At 40.3% G+C, this 16,015-nt stretch overlaps 1 protein-coding gene across 38 annotated transcripts in view; it reads right to left on the bottom strand.

Annotated features, from left to right (window-relative positions):
* The window catches only part of LOC123773746 (protein tramtrack, beta isoform), a 208,807-nt gene that overhangs the window by 187,696 nt on the left and 5,096 nt on the right, over window positions 1-16,015 (bottom strand). For all 38 annotated transcript variants that reach the window (XR_011224412.1, XR_006774862.2, XR_011224413.1 and 35 more), the window contains exons 3-4: window positions 10,531-11,304; window positions 10,218-10,394 (exon numbers count right to left, since the gene is read on the bottom strand). Coding sequence is in view for 34 of the 38 variants with exons in the window: in XM_045767674.2 (XP_045623630.2) it covers window positions 10,218-10,394; window positions 10,531-11,304 (951 nt within the window). In the remaining 4 variants the exon portion in view is untranslated. The remainder of the gene's footprint in view (window positions 1-10,217; window positions 10,395-10,530; window positions 11,305-16,015) is intronic.

The following is a 16,015-nucleotide window of genomic DNA, read 5'->3' as shown; positions in this document are numbered from 1 at the left end:
CAGGTCTATAATTAGGAGAGTTTTCTCTACTACCATTTTTGTATAGTGGAACTGAGTGCATGCATGCACACAATTTCCTTTTGTTCAAAATAATTTGTTCAAAATTATGTCATATGACAAAACTGCTAATAGTTTTGACATCCAATGCTTTCTCTTTCCATTTTTTCTAACCTTCTACAAACTCTTTTTCTCAAAAGATAATTTTCCTATGATTTTTCAGCAACTTTATTTTGTAACTAAGAGGAGCTGTCAAATGATGTGAAAATGACGATAGTGAAACTACAAGGAAGAGCCGTTATCCTACCTCAGCTTGTCTGATGCCTGCTCCTAGAGACCCATTTATTTCATGAGCCTATTATATGCATCAATAGGAATAAATTGTATTCAGTAACAACATTAGGTTACAATCATATAAGGAACAGGATGAGCCAGTAGCCAACTGTGTCACAGCCTTCAAGTCATCAGTTGACCTGATCTCCCATATATCAACCCGTTGAGAGAACAAGTTCCAAATGCGAGTCAGCCTAGGAATGAATGATCGCTGATGGAGTGATGTTTTGAGAAAGGCACTTCCAGCATGAGACTGTTGAAGATTGACAGCCCAGAGCTACAGGTGGCAATTACTGGTTACCCACAGTGTTGGGCAAGGCATGAATCTTGACCTTGTACATAACAGTATGACCACCAACATCGTGCCAGTGTTGTTGGCTCTGTTGTTCAGACCATTCCCACCAGATTTAATCAAGACTAGAGTTCTTGCATGGCTCTCCACTTTTTTCCAATAGTTTGATGAATGATTGGGGGTGGGTGGGGCAGGCAATACAATAAAGGGGTGCATACTCTAGATAAGAGTGAACTTGTGCTGCATACAGTATAAGGTTTTGCAGCCCTTGCTGTCAAGAAGGGGGAGATGCATTGTAGGGCTACAAGTTTCTTGGCTGCCATTTGAGCTAGGTTAAGCACATGGCACTTCATTGTTATTGAAGAGTCGAACTTTATCTGTTCTACAGAAGAAACTTTGTTTCTTTAGCTTGAATCCATGTCCTCGTTTCCTTGCTATTTTAATAATTCCCGATAATATTTTTAAAGTAGTGGTCATATTTTTACCTCCCGTCCTCCAGTGTGGTAGTGGTTGCCAGTGGGGTGGGTGTGAAGAGTGTATATAGGATGGTGAAGAATGTAGGAAGTGGGTGAAGAGTGTATGGAAGGAGGAAGAGTGTATGGAAGGAGGAAGAGTGTATGGAAGGAGGAAGAGTGTATGGAAGGAGGAAGAGTGTATGGAAGGAGGAAGAGTGTATGGAAGGAGGAAGAGTGTATGGAAGGAGGAAGAGTGTATGGAAGGAGGAAGAGTGTATGGAAGGAGGAAGAGTGTATGGAAGGAGGAAGAGTGTATGGAAGGAGGAAGAGTGTATGGAAGGAGGAAGAGTGTATGGAAGGAGGAAGAGTGTATGGAAGGAGGAAGAGTGTATGGAAGGAGTAAGAGTGTATGGAAGGAGGAAGAGTGCATGAAAGGGGGTAGTTGAGGAAGTGTACAAGGAGTGAAAACTATATGGATGGAGGGGGTGAAGTGTGCTGGAGGGGTAAAGAGCCATAGGGGAGAGGACAACACAGTGTGCTAAAGGATGAACTGTATGGAGTAAGGGTGAGCAGCAACTTTTAGGGGGGGACGGGGGGGAAGATGACCAGCAACATGTAGGGAAACAAACCAGCAACGTGTAGGAGGAAATGAGCAAAGTGTAAGGAAGATGAACAATGTCTAGAAGGCAGAGGAACCACATCTAGGGGGAGCAGGAGCAATGTGTAGGGAGTAGCAGGAGCAACATGTAGAGGGAGCACGAGCAATGTGAAGGGAAAGAAGGAGCAATATGTAGGGGGGAGCAGGAATGTGTAGGGGGAGCAAGATCACTGAATAGTTATGTGAGGATCAACATGTATGGGGTGTTTCACATGGAAAGACAATGTGTATTAGGGGTAGGGGGAAGGGGGAGGGGTTATTTTATTAAGGGGAGTTCTGGTGGGAGAAAAGCTGTTCAAGATGGGGAGCAGAAGTATGAGATGGTTGGGGAGAAGTGAGAGTTGGAGGGGTGGGGAGAAGTGAGAAGGGCTTTTGGGAGTTGGACCTGCAGTGGGCTTGGGTGTTTGGCTGCTTGGGAAGTTGGGCCTGTTGGTGGTCAGAGCCAGTTGGGGGCTTTGGGAGATGGGCCTGTCCAGACCTTGGGGTGTGGGGCCTGTGGAAGTTTTGGGGAATTGGGCCTGCTGGGGGCTTTGGGGAGTTGGCCCAAAGTTTGAGTTTGGCCCTCCAACAGGCCTCCAACAATGGCTTGTTGGAGTGCTTGGGGGCAGGGTTGCTAGGATCCAGTGGAATTGGGCCTACTGAGGAGTTAGGTGCTGGGCCTGCTGGGAGTGGTGGGGGAAGGGAAGGAGTTGGTCCTGCTGGGGAGGAAGTTGAGTTAGGCCTACCAGGGAATCGAAGGAATTGGGCCTGCCAGGATAGGGGCGGGGGCAGATGAAAGTTGGGCCAATGAGGGGAAGTGACATTTGGGTTGATGGATGATGGGTTTGGATTCCTGGGTGTGACCAGGTTGTGGGGTAAGACTTGTAGGTGTGGAGAGGGGTGTGGGGTTGGATTGGTGGGTGTGAGGGGGTTGGGTTGGTGAATTTATTTACCTATGTCTGCCTGCAGGATCAAGCTATTAGCTCTCGGACCCCCAACTTTCTAACTGTCAATTGAAAAATATAGACTCCCAACCTACTTTCTGTATCATATCTACTACATATTTCTCCAACACAAACAAACACAAAACATATATTTGGAAGTGTACACTGAAGGCTCACAAACATTCATACCAAAACAGAGATGCAGGACCAGAAAACAGGATTAGTTCAACCAAAGTTGTGAGAAGACAAGACAAGAAAATGAGCTTAATATAGAAAGAGGCCTAACCCACAAACATACAAGCATTACAAGCAAGTCAAACAATTACACAACAGTGAGAATAGCATAAAGGAACTTTGAGAAAGGTATAGCAGAAAAATGTAAAACAGATCCAGGCCTTTTCTATAAATTCATTAAAAGCAAGCTGCATATAAAGGATAAAATCCTTTATCCTTCAGGTTCTCAAAAAGTTCTCAAAGATTGAGAACGGGGAACAGGACTACTGAGAATAAAAAAAGAAACGAGTAAAATTCTATTTGAACAGTTCAAGTGTTTCTACAAAATGAGGATTTTATAGAACCGGGCCCAATACTAATTCCAGAGCATGCCATAGAATATATAGATGTACTGTATCTTAAGACGAAGTGGAAAAGTTACTCAAGGGGCTAAGAAGAAATAAAACGGTTGAACCTCACGGATGCTCCTTAGGTGCTGCACGGAATGTGTAACTGAGCTGAGCATTCCAATCCAATTAATATTCCAGACATTATTGCGCACAGGAATCTTAGCAGATATATGGAAAAGGAAAAAATAGCACCAATCTATAAAAATGGTAGTCGAGAGGAACCTCTACAGTATAGACCCATATTAATCAATAACAAGTGTGGTAGTCAAAACACTAGAAAAAAGTTAAAGCCAAATGGGTTGAACACCTAGAGTAATGACATAACAACGGACAGAAAGTATGGTTTTCGAACAGGAAGAGCCTGTGAAACAAGTCTTCTTAGTTTTTTAAAGATAGAGCCACAAAGATTTTACAGGCAAGAGGTGGTTGGGTTGACTGTGTCTATCTGGACCTAAAAAAAAGGCTTTTGAGAGCGTACCACACAAGAGGCTGATCTGGAAACTGGAAAATGCTGGAGGAGTGTCAGGGAGACTTCTAACATGGATACCTGCTTGATGGGGTTCTGGGAGTTCTTCTACTCCCCAAACCTGGCCCGAGGTTAGGCTCGACTTGTAACAGCTTGGTCCAACAGGCTGTTGCTTGGAGCGGCCTGCAGGCCCACATATGCACCACAGCCTGGAAGGTCCAGCACCTCTTGAAGAAAACTAGGTAGTTTTCTCTTGAAGATGAACACTTTTGTTCCAACAATATTTCTTATAGGTGCTGGGAGTATGTTGAACAACCGTGGACCTCTGATGTTTATACATTGTTCTCTGATTGTGCCTATGGCACCTCTGCTCTTCACTGGTTCTATTCTGCATTTTCTTCCATACTGTTCACTCCAGTATGTTGTTGTTTTACTTTGTAGGTTTGGGCACTCCAGTATTTTCCAAGTGTAAATTATTTTATATCTCTCTCGTCTCCTTTCTAGTGAGTACACTTGGAGATCTTTGAGATGATCCCTCAATGATCCCTTTGAGATGAATAATTTAGGTGCTTTATTGCGTCTATGTATGCCATATATGTTCTCTGTATTCCCTATATTTCAGCAATCTCTCCTGCTCTAAAGGGGAAGTGAGCACTGAGCAGTATTCAAGATAGGATAGCACAAGTGATTTGAACAGTACAACCATTGTGATGTAATTCCTGGATTTGAACGTTCTCGTAGGCCATCTATCATTTTTCTGGCTGACGCAATATTTTCTTGGTGACGCTCTCTAAATGTTAGGTCATCAGACATCATTATTCCCAAACCCTTTACATGCTGCTTTCCTACTATAGGCAGATTTGATTGTTTTGTACCCTGTATCATGCTTAGGGTGTATCATGCTTTCATTTTACCATACCCGAGTACCTGGAATTGATTACTATTAAACATCATGATATTTTCTGCTGCCCAGTCGAAAACTTTATTAATATCTTCTCGTAGTTTTTCAATGTCTTCAGCAGAGGTAATTTTCATGCTGATTTTTGTCATCTGTAAAGGATGATACAAAGCTGTAACTTACATTTTAGTTTATATCTGATATGAGAATAAGGAAAAGCAGTGGTTCAAGGACTGTACCCTGAGGTATAGAGCTTTTAACTGCACTTGGACTGTTATTCGGTTGATTGTTACTCTTTGTGTTTTGTTCGACAAAAAAACGAGTATCCACCGTCCTACTTTACCAGTAATTCCCATTGACCTCTTTTTGTGTGCTATCATTCCATGGTCACATTTTTCATGGCCAAGGCATGAAAATTATTTTCATGCCTTGGCAAAATCCATGTACAGTATACCACATCTGCATTCTGTTATTCTTCTAATGCCTCAGTGATTTTATCGTAGTGGTCAAGTAGCTGTGAGAGGCATGATCTTCCCACTCTAAATCCATGTTGGCCTGGGTTGTGGAGGTCATTGGTCTCCATGAAACTGCTGACCTGACTCACGATCACACTCTCAAATACTTTTATTATGTTGCCAAATTATCAAGGTTATTGGTAATGCAACTAGTCTATAATTTTAGCCAATGCTTTGCTCCCTCCCATGTGTAGAGGAGCTATGTCTGCTGATGCGGATTAAAGCGCTTCTGGTATCTCTCTACATGTCCAAGCTCTTCCTCCACACTATACTGAGTGCCTGTGCTACTGGCACTTTGCATTTCCTTATAAATAATTAATTCCATGAGTCTAGACCCAGGGCTGAGTGCATGGGCATAGTAAATTTCTCTTTCAAAATCAGTCACGCTCGTGTTGGTATCAGTTATATTTACAGAGATTTGGATATCACACAAAGTAGTTGTCCAGATCTTCCACTTTCATGCTGTTTACTGAAGTGCTAAACATGTCCTCATACGGCTTTATTAGGATTTCTTTGTCATCCTCAGTGCATGAACCTTCACTCGTATGAATTGGTCCAATACTGGCATGGTTTTTGCTTTTGATTTTGCACATGTCTGTTTAAGCATTTCCATTTTTTTCCTTCTTTTGTAGTGTCATCTGCGTTCATTTTGGTCTGACATGTTTCTGACAGACTTTATAAGCTTCAGAAGTCAGTTTTTCAGTATCTTGTGTAGGATTTTTATTACTTAGAACAGTTTCCATTTGAATGTTTGTATGTTCCCCTGTTAATCCTAGTCTATCCTTTTATTATTAAAATTGAATTTACTAAATATCCCCTCTCGCTTGATCATTGTTTCAAGTCTATTCTGAGTATTGATGGTGGTTTGCTCTTCAATCAGCCTGTGATCTGAGTATGTGGTATCTGAGATCATAATGTTCCTGATTATATCTCCAATGTTTGTGAAGACCAGATCTAGAATATTTTCATTCCTAGTTGGTTCTGATATATGTTGGTTGAGTAAAAATGTCACAGAATCTAAGTAGTTCACTAATCTGTGGTTGATTGTGTCCAGATAAGATTTCCTGCTATAACATTATTGTTTGCTATTCTCAATCTTAGACTAGGCAGGTTGAAGTCACCTAGGAAGATACTATCAGGTTTTGGGGTTGCCAAATTATCAAGGTTATTGATAATAAACACAATTTTGTTTATCTGTTCTGTGAATTCCTCAGCCATTGCATCTGGTGGTTTGTATGTTATAATAAGTTTATTTTCTCTATTTTTACTCCCAGTACGTCTACCACCTCATTTGTCGATTGTCGAGTTAAGGAGCTCCGAGCATAATAGGTCTTCCCTAATATACAGATCCACTCCTCCATGTGACATTTACCCCATCACATCTGTATAGATTATATCCTGGTATCCAGATCTCACTGTCCAAGAATTACCCTGCATGGGTTTCTGGGAAAGCTCTAAATACAGCATTTGACTCTGAGGCCATTTATGAACTTTACTTTCTTTTTAGCTCCTGTTTTTAGTCTGTGTATGTTGGCAAAGATGAATTAGGTTACTCTATTTGGAGTAGTTTGACTGGGAGACTTTCCTGGCAGGTCCATTGTGGGTGGACATATCGAATTTGTTCTGACCAGAGCTGATTGTTGTAGGGCTGTAGCCCGTCGTAGTTGTAGCTCTGTTGTGGTGTGTAATTGTATCTGTGTTTCTGGTATGCAAGTGGGGTCTTTCATCCCATTCCATGCATTCTCTGTTCCCCTTTTTGAAATTTCTTTCATCTTGGTATAAAAAAAATTTGAGTTTCCTCCAAATCCATTGTCTTGCTTGCTACTCTTTATGTAGCATTCTGTGCTTTTCACATGAAAGCATGGGCAGCTGAGGACATAGCATTTTCTGTCCTCAAGTGAGGTTTGGCACATGTCAGGACGGAAAAACCTACATGATGATCCAAATCGACACTTTCCTTTCCTAAGTTTATTTAAACATTTTTGGGATGATGGTAACTACAATCAGAGTATTGTATTTTCTATTACTTTCCACTGCTTTCTAGGTTTCTATTACTATTCTATTACTTTTACTATTACTATATATTGTACTGTACTTTCTATTTCAACATCTATGTCTGCAAATGCCCTTCACATAAAATTTGCAGATGTCTGTCCTGGTCTGACTCATTATCAGGCACTGTTGTAGTGTCCCCATCTATTTAGCTGTTAGTGCTGCCCTTTACACTTTCTAGTCTACTGTCATCTGTATCCGGGCATACTGAATCAGAATTTACAACTTTCTGAATTTCTGATTCAGTTTCCACCCTGCATATAGCCTCGGCTCCTGGTCTATTATTACTATTATTATTATTATTATTATTATTATTATTATTTGTTTCCCATTCTTTCTGGATGGTTGGGAGGCTTTCAATGAATGAAATTTTTTGGTCATGAGTCATGGTATCTAGAAGGTTTTTCAGTACAGTATATTCAAAGTTGACAAGTCATTGTTGCATATCCAGAGTAAAGGGCCAGCTTTCAGGTCCATGATGTTGCTCACTTCTGTACAAGCAGTGAAATCTATTCTTACATATATAACATCGAATTCCCGTTGTTTTTGCCTTCAGTGTTTTGTTGCAGTGACCACAAATTAGTTTGTTTACTGATATTTTGCCTTGTTTGCTGTTGTTTGTTTGTCTGTGCGCTTGGACGGGGACTATCCCACAGTTACCAGTGTTCTATATTTTGCATGAATACCAAGCACTTGTACTTGTTTAATCTTGCAATTGTGTATTACAAAATTTAATATGTAAAACCAATTTGTCTGTTGTCTTTACCTCGCACAATACCTAGCTGCATGTTCCTGGGTGTACTGTAGATGTGATGGCCGCCTGGAGGTTAGGGGTATGGAAGAAAATGTAGGATAGAACCAGTGAAGAGCAGAGGTGCCATAGGCACAATCAGAGAATACTGTATAAACATCAGAGTCCGCGGTTGTTCAACGTCCTCCCAGCGAGTATAAGAAATATTACCGGAACAACCGGGAACATCTTCAAGAGAAAACTGGACTGTTTTCTAAGAGAAGTTCCAGATCAGCCGGGCTGTGGTGGGTATGTGGGCCTGCGGGCCGCTCCAAGCAACAGCCTGATGGACCAAACTCTCATAAGTCGTGCCTGGCCTCGGGCCGGGCTTGGGAAGTAGAACTCCCAGAACCCCATCAACCAGGTATCAACCAGGGGTGGCTTATCTCCCTAAGTGATCCCTGGGTCACTGTCACCACCTGCTTGATACCTGGTTGATACCTGGTTGATGGGGTTCTGGGAGTTCTTCTACTCCCCAAGCCCGGCCCGAGGCCAGGCTTGACGTGTGAGAGTTTGGTCCACCAGGCTGTTGCTTGGAGCGGCCCGCAGGCCCACATATACTTGGTTGATGGGGTTCTGAGAGCTCTTCTACTCCCCAAGCCCGGCCCGAGGCCAGGCTTGACTTGTGAGAGTTTGGTCCACCAGGCTGTTGCTTGGGGCGGCCCGCAGGCCCACATATACCTGGTTGATGGGGTTCTGGGAGTTCTTCTACTCCCCAAGCCCGGCCTGAGGCCAGGCTTGACTTGTGAGAGTTTGGTCCACCAGGCTGTTGCTTGGGGCGGCCCGCAGGCCCACATACCCACCACAGCCTGGTTGGTCCGGCATGGAGGTGCCAGTTTCATATTTACTGTGCTTGGTATTTTAGTATTTAGTTCACTGTACTCAGTATTTTACTAGTTATATTACAGTATATGTATATATTTAAATGTATATGCTTGAAAAAATTTCTAACTGACAGACAGATGAGGGCAGTAATCAAAGATAATGTATCTGACTGAAGGAGTGTTACGAGCAGAGTACCACAAGGTTCAGTTCTTGCACCTGTAATGCTGTATTCATCATCTACATTAACTACAAGAATACAGAATTATATGCACATGTTTACAGATGATGCTAAGATACTGGTGAAGACAGGAGATGCAGATGATTATAATGCCCTTCAAATTGACCTAGATAAAATAACTGCTTGGAGCGTCAAGTGGCAAATGGAATTCAATGTGAATAAATGCCATGTTATGTAATGTGGAATCGGAGAAAATAGAGCACACTCAACTTACAAATTATGTGGAAAAGAATTACAGAACTAATAAAGAACAAGACCTAGGGGTGGTTCTGGATAACTGTTGCCAGTAGAATACAAACACAAGGAACGTTGTGAGAGAAGCGTATGCGTCGCTTTCCAACTTCAGACTTGCTTTTAATTTCATAAATGGTGAAATACTAAAGAAACTGTTCATGACCTGTGAGATCCAAACTGGAATATGCAGCAGTTGCACGGTGCCCAAATCTCAAGAAACACATAAATAAATTGGAAAAGGTGCAACAGCATGCAACAAAATGGCTTCTGGAACTGAAAAACAAGAGTTACGAGGACACTAGAGGTGTTAAACATGCCAAAACTAGAAAATAGGAGAAAAAGAGGTGATAAGACCATCACTAACAGGAATCGACCAAATTGACAAAGAGGAATTTCTGAAATCGGCAACTTCACAAACAAGAGGACACAGATTCAAGCTAAGGAAACAAAGGTGCCAAAATAATATAGGAAAGTTTTCTTTTGCAATGTTAGAACAAGCCAAGTGAGAAGGTGGTGGAGGCCAAAACCATCAGTAGTTTCAAAGTGTTTTATGACAAAGAGTACTGAGAAATGGGACACCATGAGCGTAGCTCTCATCCTGTAACTACACTCAGGTAGTTACACATATACTGTATATGCATTCAGAAATACTAACACACATACACAAACTTAGAAGCACATGTGTATACACTACACAAACCCAGAGGCACACATATACCAAAATGCACCATGACATACACATACCCAAATGCACACACATACATACATAAACCCATACACAAACACATGCATACACACACACACGAAGTCTACAAGATATTCAAAATAAAATGATATATCTAGCATGAAACAGTGGGTACTACTATTTGCTTCCTGTTAGCACATTTAAAAATTAAATACATTAAATGGAACACTCACCATTGCTGGATCTCCAGTGGGAGGCATGGTGCCATCTGTGTGAGGTAACATAACTTCAGGGAAATTTGGGGGATTTTCTGACCCCATTGAGGAGTCTCCCCCTCCCCCATCCCCTTCTACACCCCAATCCCCTTCATCATCTTCACCTAGATCTACCACATCCTCTTGTTTTATTTCCTGTAAAGAAGAAGCACATTATAAATAACATTACAGTTCTATATATACAATACACAATGCCAAGGTCAAGTTTAAAACATGAATCATTGCACTATAACCACTATTGTACTACAGATGAAAAATTACAGGAACTCACAAATTCAGGCTCTTCTTTTGACTGCTGCGGTTTATGGAGCCCTGAGGGTCCAGGGGAGGGTTCTTCTCCAGTATGACTGGGCGTTAGTTGGTCTGTATGAGAGGTGGTTTCTCCAGTGTTTGTTTGAGGTTGACTGCTGCCTTGTTTAGAACTTAGACTAGGTGTTGTGCTTGAATTTTGTTCACTAAGTCCACTGACACCACTTTGAATACTTGTTCTACTGTCTTCATCTAAAGTTGCTTCCACTGGGGGCATACCAACTTGAGAAGCACCAACAGAAGGGGCTGGGGGTAATGGGGATCGAGATCTGGATACTGAAGGTGTAGTTGGGGTGTGTAAAGATAATGGATGTGAAACAGGTGGTTGGGATGGAGATGAATGGGGAGGAGATCGTTCTCTTGGTCTTTGTCTCTTGGCAGGGGGACTAAAGTGTTCCAGCTGTGTTTTACTTTCTCGTTTATCTCTTTCTCTATCTCGTTCTCTTTTCGGGGCAGGTGGATCATCAGGCACTGCTAAACCTTTTATCTGTAATCCTTCTGCTGTTTTTATTAGAGATCCTAGACTAGACTGAGGAACATTCACTTCACCATTATACATGAAGTCCAAAAGTGCTTCGAGATCACGCGATGTCACATCTTTCATAAACACTATTGGATGTTTACTCGGGTTTTTTGTAAACATCTGTTTGAAATAGTCACTACAGGTACTGAGAACAAATTTATGCGCTGCATAAAGCTTCCCACCACAGGCCAATGTGGCATCCACAAAAATTTCCTGAAAACAAAAAAAATAATGATTAGACATGTCAATGATAGCAAACAATTTTCATATTACTGTATCTACAATCTTACTTGTCATCCTCAACATTCAACATTTAGTACTGACAATATCAAATAAACATTTTGAATTTTCATATTTCCAAGCTATCCCCCACTCAATTGCTCCATAAGGCAAGATCCTACAGACATCTGGGTTACGATCTAACACTGTCAGTATTACCTGTCATATACCTCTCAATGATTCCAATGATCAATGTCCCCGAAGCCGAGTCTCTGACTAGGCCTCATGGTTGATGGTCTGGTCAATCAGGCTGTTAAATGCAGCTGCGCACAGCCAGACGTACGAGTCACATACTGGTTTCTCTGGAATCCTTTGAAGGTATTTATCAAGTGCTCTTTTCAACACTACGAGACATCGGCCAGTTATGCCCCATATGTGTAGACGGAGAATGTTGAAAAGTCTTGGGCCTTTGCTGTTGATCAAGTTTTCTCGCAGCGTGCTTAGCTCGTAAGTTCTGCTTTTAAATGAGACTAATTTGCACAGCCTACCAGGCCTTCTAGTCTCGTGTGGTGTCTCTCTCTCTTGCAATAATTTAGATGTTTTACTGAATGGATTCTAGCAGCAAAAGAGCTTTATATGCTCTCCAGGTCAACAATTTCTCCAGCTTAACAGGTTAACATTTTACAGAGGCAAAGCAGGGAACTTTTCAAATTGTGTTTCTTATGATCAACTTTGCCATCCTTCTCTGAATACATTCAAGCGAATTATGTCCATTTTAACCCTTAGACCGCACAATACATACATATATGATTTGATAAAAAAATAATTTAACCTAAGTTTTTAAAACTTGCACAAACACTTTCCAATTTTTTTGCATAATCAACTAGGCAAATGCTCCAACTTTGTCTAAATGATCACACCGTAACTTGAAAAACAGGAGAATCAAAAATAATTTTAAAATTGAATATTGTAAACTTCAGATTTTTAATTTAGAATAAAAAATATGAACTATCACCAATTGTTCACTTAATGTTATTATTCTCTCAGAATAGCATATGATCTTCATTTTCATCAAATTAGAATATAGGTTTTCAGTATAGTTTACTGAAAAAAAAAATCGTCAATAGGGCATTTAAAATTTGCTGCTAATTTAGACCCAAAAAAAATTATAACTCCAATTGTATAAAGTTTGAAATATACATTTTGAAGGGGTTGTAGAACAGACAACTAAGCACACAATGTCAAAATAGTGAGAATTGGTCAAAAACTGGAATTTTAGAAGCTACTCAAAGTTGAAACTCTAGTTTCAGAGATAATTTGAAGTTGAAGTTATCAACAATGAATAAAGATAGTTTTATTTCGTTAATTTAATTATATGTTTTAATAAACATTGTTTGGCATTCATACTCGAATATGTGAAAGTTGTTGGTCAATGTGTTGAAATGAAAAAATAATCCCCAAAAAAATCACAATATAGAGATAATTATAAAAATTATAATGATTTAGGGGATATATTTAGGGTATCCTTTATATAAGTGAAAAAGCTCTAATCTGGTCCCTAATCATCAAAACAACCTAAAGAGACAAAGAAAATAGTTTGAAATCAGAGAAAAAAATCAACCCAAAAAATATTAAAAGTTCCAAGTTTTGTGAGTTGTGACCGATTTATTTGTTGACTAATTTCATTCTATCTTCACATAGTTACGGAAACACATACATTCTCCAGCATGTAAAAGTTACAACAAAATCAGATAATAATGAAGAAAAAACTAAAATCTTAAAAAAAAAAATTCCCCTAAAAAAAATATTTTTGGGACATTGATGCAAGTAACATATATTAACATTGGACAATGTATTTATATGATATGTAACAAAATAGATCATATTAACATAGTTATTCACTATTATTTGTGTTATTATGTATTACTCGGCAATGATATAAAAGGCACCAACTGTATATCCACTTTGTGGACACTTCTTACTACAGTACTATTGTTCTTCTTTGAACATCGGGCAGGTGCTTGCATCTTTTTATTACTGCATAATCCTTCAGTTCCAGTTATTAGGAGCTGTTCTCCTTATCAACAAAATGTTCTTATTTTTTCAAAAATTCATCTAAAATCAATGTCTGAAAATATTTTGATGAAAGTTACACAACACTGAAGCCAAAAAGTTGGAGATTTGTTTAACATTTTAAAGTTATTTTTACATAATTCAAATATTTTTCGCTACCAGGGCCCCCAATGTGTGCGGTAATATGCGCAGTCTAAGGGTTAAAAGACCATAACTGAACTACATAATCTAAATGCCTAACAAGGGCAGGATAAAGCTGAAGAATATTACTTAAATGCCTTGTTACTAACACTTCAAGAAATAATTTATACTTTTATACCAGTGATTCCCAAATTCTTTAGTCATTATCCCTTTTCATATACTGTAGTGCCCTTATTAATGGCCCCCTACATTAAGTAAAGGCCCTCTCTCTGATATTATAACCTATACACTGCCTCAACTTATGGCCCCCATATGATGCAAAATGAGCCCCAAGGGGGAACCATGGCCCCCAATTTAGGAACCAGCGAGTTTTTGGCTTTACTTCCTTACTGATCATGATTCCCAGAATTTTTCACAATCATTTTTCACAATATCAACATTTTGTCTGGTGGATATCTGGTAACTATTACTGTATTAGTGAATTACCTAAGCTCAACTTGACATTTTATAGCATTAGTCTAACTGCCAAGTTAGACTAATGCTATAGTTTAACTTGGACTATAGCATTAGTCCAAGTTAGACTAATGCTAACTTGGTCCATTTTAAACAACTATATACATCATGTCATTGCTTTTTTATCACAAATACTGCCAAGAAACACCTTTTGTAACTAACAGAACCCATTACATAACTACCACCAACTGTCAAAATGTGGCAACATCGATATCACAATGTCATCTCATACCCCAAGCTCCCCTCAGTCTTCCTAGATTGACCTGCAAATTTGATTACATAAGCAGGCTTATGTTATCCTTGGGAACTTTAGTATTTCATTTGTGCAGTGGATTTGTGCTACATTAGTAAATGCCTTTTTGTCTCTGAACTAACTGACCAGTTACCCTTATGGTTTATGCACCAGGAAAGTTCATGCTTTCAGTAGTAGTGATTCTCCTCCTACCCTTCTCATTACATTAGCAGATCCTTACAACTGTTCTGGGTTATAGCCATTTGTTATCTTGAGGTTATCTTGAGATGATTTCGGGGCTTTTTAGTGTCCCCGCGGCCCAGTCCTCCACCAGGCCTCCACCCCCAGGAAGCAGCCCGTGACAGCTGACTAACACCCGGTACCTATTTTACTGCTAGGTAACAGGGGCATAGGGTGAAAGAAACTCTGCCCATTGTTTCTCACCGGCGCCTGGGATCGAACCCAGGACCACAGGATCACAAGTCCAGCGTGCTGTCCGCTCGGCCGATCGGCTTTGTACTTCACATATACACTATAAAAAATATTTAATTGTCCAATTCATTCAGTTCTGGTTCAGAAGAGAACCGGAGGTCTGGCAGAAGCTTAGTTGCTTAATAACAGAAGCTTAGTAAATACACTTAGTTGCTTTTTATCCCTCCCTCCTCTTTACAATCATATGGTGGCAGTTTGATGAAAATTTGGCATCATATGAGCTGTCCAGTAGCATCCTTGCTACTTGATTGATCATGTGATGTCAGGTAGCACTTTGGAAAGATTGTAGTTTTGCAGAAAACCACTTTCTGGTTGCAATAAGCAATCTCCAATGATTTCCAAAATAATTTCCAAGCACTAAAATACCACTAAAATATAACCTGACAAGAATAGTTTAAAAGTTTACCACTGCATTGGTGCAGAATATAGACTTGCTCTGTGTTAGACTAATGAAGTGTAAGATCTTGCCTTAGAAAACAGCTCAGAAAAGTATTTTTCATACATGGTCTTTATTTACCAGAATAGGCTACAGTAAATGTTGACTATAATAAATTACTTCAGCATTAAGTTAAAAACATTATAAACAATTAAATATGAAGCCATGGGATTAATTCTTTGTGATCTCAGATGCACAAGAATCAACATGACAGTGAAACAAACTCCCCCACCTTCTGTACCAAGATCATGAGAAATTTATCATCAGCATTGAATATGGACAAACTGTCTGGTGCTGTTGGCAGGTCAGCAAGTGATGCCAATGCATCTTGAGGTTATCTTGAGATGATTTCAGGGCTTTAGTGTCCCCGCGGCCTGGTCCTCGACCAGGCCTCCATCCCCAGGAAGCAGCCCGTGACAGCTGACTAACACCCAGGTGCCTATTTTACTGCTAGGTAACAGGGGCATAGGGTGAAAGAAACTCTGCCCATTGTTTCTCGCCGGCGCCCGGGATCGAACCCGGGACCACAGGATCACAAGTCCAGCGTGATGTCTGCTCGGCCGACCGGCTCCCACAGTGAACAGTGCACACAGTGAACAGTGCACACAGTGAACAGTGCACACAGTGAACAGTGCACACAGTGAACAGTGCACACAGTGAACAGTGCACACAGTGAACAGTGCACACAGTGAACAGTCTATATAGAAACTGGCTGAGTGGAAGTGCTGCCAACCTCATCAAGTTGAATATTCCAATTGTGTGCAATGGACTAGCTAATGATATTCCATTATCTGTACAATGTAATAAGTGTCATACAC

This window comes from Procambarus clarkii, chromosome 72 (assembly GCF_040958095.1).
Source record: "Procambarus clarkii isolate CNS0578487 chromosome 72, FALCON_Pclarkii_2.0, whole genome shotgun sequence".
Classification (NCBI taxonomy): Eukaryota; Metazoa; Arthropoda; class Malacostraca; order Decapoda; family Cambaridae; genus Procambarus; species Procambarus clarkii.
Note: the sequence above shows the minus strand (reverse complement) of the source record. Positions and strands in the feature narration are given on the sequence as shown.